At 44.1% G+C, this 9,314-nt stretch overlaps 1 protein-coding gene across 1 annotated transcript in view; it reads right to left on the bottom strand.

Annotated features, from left to right (window-relative positions):
* Positions 1 to 8,644: 8,644 nt before the first annotated feature.
* The window catches only part of LOC143956806 (uncharacterized), a 1,379-nt gene continuing 709 nt past the window's right edge, over positions 8,645 to 9,314 (bottom strand). Inside the window, exon 1 of the mRNA XM_077466979.1 lies at positions 8,645 to 9,314. This exon is cut by the window's right edge and continues 709 nt beyond it. Coding sequence (XP_077323105.1) covers positions 8,713 to 9,314 — 602 coding nt within the window. The 3' untranslated portion in view covers positions 8,645 to 8,712.

Raw genomic sequence — 9,314 nt, 5'->3', positions numbered from 1 at the left:
AGATTGGGGCAGTACAAGGCTGCACCCAGTTGTTAGACAGGGAATCTACGTGTGTAGTTAGAGGTCAAGCTGACCAGGATTTATTTTCTTGTTTTATTTTGTTTGGCTGTTATATGTATCACTGCATGTAGCCTAAATAAACCGGATCTTTTGTTTTTGCACCTACACCGCTGTCTGCTGTGCCTGACTTTGTGTTGTGAACCCATCCAAGGGGTCACACACACCCGCTGCCGAGCGAACCCCCTCACAGTTGGTGGAGAATTTTGGCAGTTTTTTTTTTTCAATTTTTTTTTAAAAGGCCAGCATGGAGGAGATACTGAGACAGCTGGCTCTAGCAAATGCAAATCAGCAGCAAACAAATGCGGCTTTACAAAAGAGCCTTGCAGCTCAGCAACAAGCCCAGCAGCGATCTGAAGCCCGCTTCATAGACCTGTTGCAGAAACAAGAGCAGAATTTTCAACAGCAAATAGAGACATTGATACAGCAACGTCCGCAGACCAATGAAGCAGGTGGTTACAATAATACCGCATCCTTTGGTGTGAGCCGTTTACTGACAAAAATGACTGGAGAGGATGATCCGGAGGTGTTTTTGACCACATTTGAAAGGACTGCTGAAAGGGAAAAGTGGCCTAAGGAGCAATGGGCTGGACTGGTGGCCCCTCTGTTAACTGGGGAATCGCAGAAAGCTTATTATGACCTAGAGCCTGACCAAGCAAAAGACTATGTGGTGCTAAAAGCAGAAATATTGGCACGGCTGGGTGTCACCCTGGCAGTCCGGGCTCAGCGTGTGCATAACTGGACTTTTCAGGTTGGAAAACCTCCCAGGTCTCAAATGTATGATCTCATTCACCTGAGCAGGAAGTGGCTGCAGCCAGAGATTTTGACCGCACCAAACATTGTGGAACGTGTTGTTATGGATCGTTTCCTGAGAGCTCTTCCTACTGCCATCCAAAAATGGGTAAGCCATGGAGATCCAGAAAATGCAGATAAACTTGTGGATCTGGTTGAGAGGTACTTGGCTACAGAGAACATGACCACCTCTTCCAGGGACTCACGGACTTTCCCCCCTAAGACCAGATCATTCCCAGTGGCGGGTAAGATGACTCCAAGGGGTGAGGGTGGAGAGAGTGAAAGGGTGGGAGTTCTACCTAAGGTCTGGCGGGAGCAGCCCAGGAAGCCCAGGCTGCAAGAGGCAGCGAAAAAAATTATTTGCTACCGCTGCCAGCAAGAGGGACATATTGCAGCCAATTGCCCAGTTGTGGATGAGCCTATGCAATGTGACTTTATAAGGGAGAGACGTCAGTCGCTGTTTGTGACAGTTGCATGCACTGCCATTCGGGGACCTGAGAAACATTTATGTAAAATGTGTATTAATGGTAGACATGTTGATGTGTTGCTGGATTCAGGTAGCCTGGTAACATTGATAAAAGCTGAATTAGTTACTACAGAGGTCTCTGGGAAGAACAGGGTGGCTGTTATTTGTGTGCATGGGGACACCCGAGAGTATCCTGTAACTTCAGTGTTTTTTGAGACCCCCAAAGGTAACCTCTCTCATCAGGTGGGGTTAGTGTCTCACTTACCACATGATGCTATTGTGGGAAGGGATTTTCCAAAATTCTGGGAACTCTGGGATTGTCCTGAGCCCCCCACTGGTGCCCCTATAAACCAGGAAGATGACCAGAATTCCTCTGGGAGTGGTGAGGACTCTCCTGAATTTCCCTTGTCGGTATTGGCGGGGGAAACTCGAGAAACTGGGGAGGAGCCAACATCCTCAGATGAAAACATGCCGTCTGTGGAGTTTTCAGATCTTGAGGTTCACAGGGAAAATTTTGCCACAGAACAGTTAAAAGACCCCACCCTAATAAAAGCACGGGAAAATGTGGTGAAAATAGATGGCGAGTTAGTGAACCCAGATAAGACTTGCCCTTATCCTTACTTCACTATGGAAAGGGACCTTCTATATCGAGTGGCTCAAAGGGCAGAAGAAACCATTGAGCAACTTGTAGTACCCAAACCTTACAGGAAGTTGGTGTTAGAATTGGCTCATGGACACATTCTGGGAGGTCATCTGGGGACAGAGAAAACCAGAGAGAGGGTATTGCAGAGATTCTATTGGCCTGGGGTCATGAAGGAAATAGAAAAGTATTGTTCCTCCTGCCCTGTGTGTCAGAAGTCGGCACCTATGCCACATTTCCGTAACCCACTGGTACCTCTTCCTATCATTGAGGTCCCCTTTGAGAGGATCGCAATGGATTTGGTAGGTCCGATAATGAAGTCTGCTAGGGGCCATCAGTACATTTTGGTTATATTGGACTATGCCACTCGTTATCCGGAAGCAATTCCTCTCCGAAATACCTCGGCCAAAACCATAGCCAAAGAGCTATCCCTTGTTTTTAGCCGCGTGGGTATTTGTAAGGAACTGCTTACGGACCAAGGTACACCCTTTATGTCCCGGGTTATGAAAGAATTATGCAAGTTGTACAAAGTGAAGCAATTGCGTACATCTGTGTATCACCCCCAAACAGATGGGTTGGTTGAAAGATTCAACAAAACCCTAAAACAAATGTTAAAGAAGGTGGTGGATAGAGATGGAAAGAATTGGGATTGTCTAATACCCTATCTGATGTTTGCCATTAGGGAGGTACCCCAATCCTCTACGGGTTTCTCACCCTTCGAGTTGCTCTATGGGAGACACCCAAGAGGGCTGCTGGATATCGCCAAGGAAACTTGGGAAAATGGGAGTTCTCCTCACAGGAGTGTGATTGAGCACGTCGCCCTGATGCAAGATAGAATTGCACAGGTAATGCCAATTGTAAAGGAACATTTGACCCAAGCGCAGTTAGCACAGCAAAGAGTGTACAACCGTGGGGCCAAGACCCGTACTTTTTCCCCGGGGGATAGGGTCTTGGTGCTAGTCCCTACGGTTGAAAGCAAATTTCTGGCCAAATGGCAAGGTCCATATGAAGTAATTGAAAAAATTAGTGAGGTGAACTACAGGGTTAGACAGCCAGGAAGGCGAAAGCCGGAGCAGATCTATCACGTCAATCTGCTGAAAGCCTGGAGGGATAGGGAATCCCTAGTCGCGGAGACTTTGTCACAAGCACAGCCTGATTGCTTAGTTCCTGAGGTTGGAATAGCAGACACCTTATCGAAACCCCAACAACAGGAGGTTAAAGAGTTTGTACTTCGTAACAAAGAGATTTTCTCTGAGCTTCCGGGACAAACATCTGGCGTAGAGCATGACATTATCACCCCGCCAGGAGAAAGGGTAAAACTAAAACCTTATAGAATACCAGAGGCCCGACGGGAGGCAATACGTGGGGAGGTTCAAAGGATGCTGGAATTGGGTGTGATAGAGGAGTCCCAGAGTGACTGGTCCAGTCCTATTGTACTAGTGCCCAAACCTGATGGGAGCTGGCGGTTTTGTAACGATTTTAGACAATTAAATAAAGTTACAAAATTTGACACCTACCCCATGCCACGTATAGATGAGTTGATTGACCTGCTGGGAGCAGCCCGATATATGACAACTCTTGATCTCACCAAAGGGTATTGGCAAATTCCCCTGGCCGAGTCGGCCAAGGAGAAAACTGCGTTTGTAACCCCAGATGGGGCATTCCAATATAAGAGAAGGCCGTTTGGGTTACAGAATGCACTGGCAACATTCCAGCGGAAAATGGATAAGATTCTGAGGCCCCATCAGAAATATGCTGCAGCTTACCTGGATGATGTGATTATCCATAGCACAGACTGGGTCTCACATTTGCCGAAAGTACAAGCAGTCCTAGACTCTATCCGGGAAGCTGGGTTTACGGCCAATCCAAAGAAGTGTACCATTGGACAGGAGGAGGCCAAATATCTTGGGTACACTATTGGGAGGGGGGTTATAAAACCCCAAGTCAATAAAGTCGAGGCCATACAGAGTTGGCCACGTCCCAACAGCAAGAAACAGGTACGAGCCTTTCTGGGAATCGCTGGCTATTATCGACGATTCATTCCCCATTTTGCTTCTCAGGCTGTGCCCCTCACCAACCTGACAAAAGGGAAAGAGTCGGTCATGGTTAAATGGTCCCCAGAGGCTGAAGAAGCATTTCAGTCCTTAAAAACAGCCTTATGTAGCCAGCCAGTGTTGTACTCACCAGACTTCTCTAAGGACTTTGTTGTACAAACTGATGCATCAGACGTTGGGTTAGGAGCAGTGTTATCCCAGGTCTGGAACGGGGAAGAGCACCCAGTCATTTATCTCAGCAGGAAGTTGAAGTCCCATGAGGTAAATTACTCCACGATTGAGAAGGAATGTTTAGCAGTGAAGTGGGCTCTAGATTCCCTTCGGTACTATCTGCTAGGTAGGCACTTTGACCTGGTGACTGATCACGCTCCTTTAAAGTGGATGGCTCAAAACAAGGAGACCAATAGAAGGGTAAATAGGTGGTTCCTGGCCCTACAGGAATTTAACTTTACAGTTAAGCATCGCCCTGGTGTTAAAATGGGGAATGTGGATGCTTTGTCTCGGATACATGCGTGTCTGGCTGCTTGTGTTACAACCCCAAGGTTGAAACAAGAGGGGGGGGTATGTGGCAGCACGCAGGTAAAATCACCTGGTTGTATTCAGGATGGGAAATATGTGTGTCCTAGATTCAGGCTTTATGCAGACTTTTAAAATTAGAGGGGAAGAGTTAATGAGCCCAGCTGTAGTAAGTGGGCTCATTAAGACCTCTACAAAAAACCCCAGCATGCATAGGGAGATGCTCCATCCTGGAACCAGTTTTGTGTGTATAGACTGGGGAGTCTGAGATCTGTTCTGTGCGGTGAGTTAACGCCTGTGTGGCAAACCCCTACAATAGAGATTGGGGCAGCACAAGGCTGCACCCAGTTGTTAGACAGGGAATCTACGTGTGTAGTTAGAGGTCAAGCTGACCAGGATTTATTTTCTTGTTTTATTTTGTTTGGCTGTTATATGTATCATTGCATGTAGCCTAAATAAACCGGATCTTTTGTTTTTGCACCTACACCGCTGTCTGCTGTGCCTGACTTTGTGTTGTGAACCCATCCAGGGGGTCACACACACCCGCTACCGAGCGAACCCCCTCACAATAGACATCTACCTCATACCTTCTCCTGAGGAGTGGTAGTCGCCATGAAACGCGTCGAGCCAATAGATGCCCTCTAGCTTATATATTGTATTATTACTATTAACTACTTCATATGCCAATTGGATGGTACCAATCAATTAGGGTAACTACTATTTACTATGGAGACACGCTTCAATGAATTTGGTTCTCTATTATGTTTACAGTATGAACTAATTATGCTATTATATTATCATTTTATTATCATATTTTATATACAAATACACTTTTGATTGTCTATTGTTATGCAATGCTTTCATGCAATGTTCATAGTTCCATTATATTAGGTACTCATTTTTATTGTGTCCTCTCCCTGGATGCATGCTTCATATAAAGTCCCACCCTCCTTTCCTTTTTTCTCAAGAATCAGGGATGGAGGCGCTTGGCTTCACATGCCCTACACCTCATATGAAGTCCCAAACCTTGGTTTTATCTACGTTCTTCTACTTCTCCAGAGTATGAGAATACTGCATGTGAGAGAGGTTTTGGCAGCCTAGCCGTGTACATGAGCCCAAAATCCCCAAAACACCTTCAGGCTTTCAAAGGGCATATTTCCTCATTTCACTTCCTGACTACCTATCACAGTTTTGGAGGTCCTTTTTGGAAAGTAGACATGAATTTGATAAAAGGCATGGTGAGTATGTTGCAGATTTATATTGTTGGCACAAGTTTTGGAAAATGAAGAACGAAAACAGAACTTATTTTTTATTTTATTTTTTTCATTTTTCAAAACCTTGACAAATAATGAGATCTGCGAAATACTCACCATGCCTCCCATCCAATGTTTTGGGTTGTGGTTACTTTCCAAAAAGGGGTAATTTGGGGGGGGGGGGGGGGAGGGTGTTTATACTAGCCTGGCATTTCAGAGCTTCCAAATCTGTGATAGGTAGTGAGGAAGCAATATAAAATGTAAAATACGCCATTTGAAAGACTGAAGGTAGTCATTTGGTTTTCTGCCCCTATACACTTCTAGGCTCCCAAAAAGCCTCACACATGTGGTATTTCAGTACTCGGGAGTTGTGGAGGAATGTGTTTTGGGGTATTTGTGCAGTGTTTTGTTTTGGTCATTGGAACAACTAGGCTACCAAAAAGTCTCACACATGTGATGTCCCCAAACTTGAAAGAAGTAGCATAATGGATTTTTGGTTGCAATTCCACATATACCCATTGCTTGTGTTAAAAATATCTTATTAAAGTGACAACTTTGTGTAAAAAAAAAAAAAAAGGACATTTTTTTCTGGGCATTTAAAAAAAAAAAACTTGACAAGAAATAAAATCTTCCATGGGCTCACCATGCCTCTCGGGAAATTCCTAGGGGTGTCTACTTTCTTGAAAGGGGTATTTTTTTTGCACTACCATGGCATTTTAGCACCTCAAGATATGTGATAGGTCAGAAAGTAACAGCTGCTTAATTCCATTATATTGTACCATAGTTTGTAGGCGCTATAACTATCACACAAGTCAACCGTGGAGACCACCGTTATCGTACAGACGACCGGCGCCTGAAGAGGTGGATATCCCGGTTGTGGCAGCAGCTGCTGCCGTTACCGAGATATCCCTCTTTAAAAATAGGACGTACATCGACGTGCGCTGGTCATTAAGTGGTTAATATACACTTATTGCGGTTTTTACTTTTACCAAAGACATGTAGCAGAAAACAATTTTGTCTTAAATTTTTAACAAAATTTGATTTTATTGGATATTTGTATAACAGAAAGTAGAAAATATTTTTCAAAAATGTTGTGATCTTTTAGTGTATATCGCAAAACATAAAAAAAAAAAAAACAATGGTGAACAAAATAACACGTAAAGGAAAGTTATATTTGTGTGAAGAGAATGACATACATTTTATTTAGTTACAGTGTTGCATGACCAAGCAATTACCAGTTAAAGTAGTGCAGTGCTGAATAGTAAAAATTGCTCTGGTCATGAAGGGATAAAACCCTCCTGAGCTCAAGTGGTTAAAAAGCCTCCCTGGCAGACAATATTTACTTAAGAGAAAAAAAAAAAAGAACCGACCAGAGTCATTAAAGAGAACCCCAATCGGAGGGAATTCAGTTCTCCAGAAGATGTGGTAGGAATATTGCCACACGATCAGTAGTTTTTTTTTTTAGTTCAGATACCTTGCAGCTGTAGTATGTGAGTAATCTATGGAAATGAGCAATAGCTGGATAGAGAAACAATGTAGCAAGAATAAAAAAATCTACTAGTGAAATCCCTTAGCCCTTGTACACACGGGTCTGACATTCCGACAACAAAATCCGTCTGATTTTGTCCGACGGATTTTGTCCGAAACTTGTGTTGCATACACACGGTCGGACAAAGTTGTCGGAAAATCTGATCGTACGTAACGTGATGACGTTATTTCGTTACGACGGGACTACGTTCAGGCTAGTAGCCAATAGCTTTGGTCTAGGAATTTGATCTAAGCATGCGTGGCACTTTGTCCGATCGGAATTCTCTACACCAGGGATCTCAAACTGGCGGCCCTCCAGCTGTTGCGAAACTACAAGTCCCATGAGGCATCGCAAGGCTGACAATTACAACCATGACTCCCACAGGCAGAGGCATGGTGGGACTTGTAGTTTCACAACAGCTGGAGGGCCGCCAGTTTGAGACCCCTGCTCTACACACAAAGTCAGATCGGATCATGTTGTCGGAAAGTTTTAGAGCTCAGCTCTAAAACTTTGTCCGTCGGATATTCCGACGGAAACAGTCCGATGGAGCCCACACACGGTCGGATTATCCGACAACGCGGTCCGATCGGACATTTTCCATCGGAATGTCCGACCGTGTGTACAAGGGCTTAGACTTGTAGGAGGACAAGATTGAACACAAGTGGCCACCTGGGCATAAGTGGTACTGTCGAACACACCACAGAAAAAAGCAACAATTCACTGTCCTTACTGGACTTTCTCCACGGCTGTTGTCCCAGATGCAGACTAGCCCGAAAAGCTGTCATCCATGAGAGAAGGTGAAATGTGGAAATAAAGCATTGATCATTGGAGGGAAGGTGGAACATGTGAAGGGAGGTGTGGACATGTGGTGTGGACACGTGGAGCTTAGCTGGAGCCCTCAAGATAGACTGATATAGCAATAGTCAGGAGAATCTAGAAAAGTCTCTCCCACTGAGGCTTTGGAGGCTTGGCAAGATGCTACTTGACCACTACCCAGTCCCCCTGTACTGAGGCAATGTTGGTCATGTATTAGCTCAGGATCTGGCAATGAAGAAAAACACTTGGGAACACAACTCAGTAAGTGAATAATGAAAATTCATTCAGTCAAATTTCCATAAAAAGGATAAATATGGAAATCATAAAGAAATACAATTCAATCATTGATGATTGTCTGAAAAACTGTCAAAGGGTAAAATAGTCTAGGGCTGCTACCATTTTAACATTCACTTTTCTCCATGTTACCTCCTGCAGCTGAAGTCTGTGAATCCTCTTTTGTGTGATAAGGTGTGACTTATGTAAAATTATCTTTATTATACTCAAAAACACAGATACGGCTTTTCTCTAGTGTGGATCCTCTTGAGACGTTCTCTCTGTGTAAAAGATATGTCTCATTCACAATACTAAAATTACTTCTGTCCAGTGTGAATCCTTTGGTGTGCAAAAAATGCTGTCTTCCTTGTAAAAGCTCTGTCACATTCGGAACACTGATATGGCTTCTCTCCAGTGTGAATCCTCCGGTGTCTGATAAGGCTTGACTTCTGTGTAAAAGCTTTGTCATATTCAGAACACTGATACGGCTTCTCTCCAGTGTGAACCTTCTGGTGCAGGATAAAGCTTTCTTTGTGTCTAAAAGCTTTCTCACATTCAGAACAATGATATGGCCTTTCTCCAGTGTGAATCCTCTGGTGTATGTTAAGCTTGCTCTTGTTTATAAAACTCTTGTCACATTCAGAACACTGATATGGCTTCTCTCCAGTGTGAATCCTTTGGTGTGCAAAAAAATCTGGCTCTCTTATAAAAGCTTTGCCACATTCGGGACACGGATACGCCTTCTCTCCGGTGTGGAGTCTCTGGTGTGTGATAAGGCTTGACTTTGCTGTAAAAGTTTTGTCGCATTCAGGACACTTATACGGCTTCTCTCCAGTGTGAATAATCTTGTGTCTAATAAGATTATCCTTCTTTGTAAACATTTTGTCACATTCCGAACACTGATATGGCTTCTCTCCAG

Source organism: Lithobates pipiens, unplaced genomic scaffold, assembly GCF_037356315.1.
Source record: "Lithobates pipiens isolate NorthernLeopardFrog02 unplaced genomic scaffold, aLitPip1_a1.2 Scaffold_41, whole genome shotgun sequence".
In the NCBI taxonomy this organism is placed as follows: Eukaryota; Metazoa; Chordata; class Amphibia; order Anura; family Ranidae; genus Lithobates; species Lithobates pipiens.
This window is presented reverse-complemented; position numbering and strand designations above follow the sequence as displayed.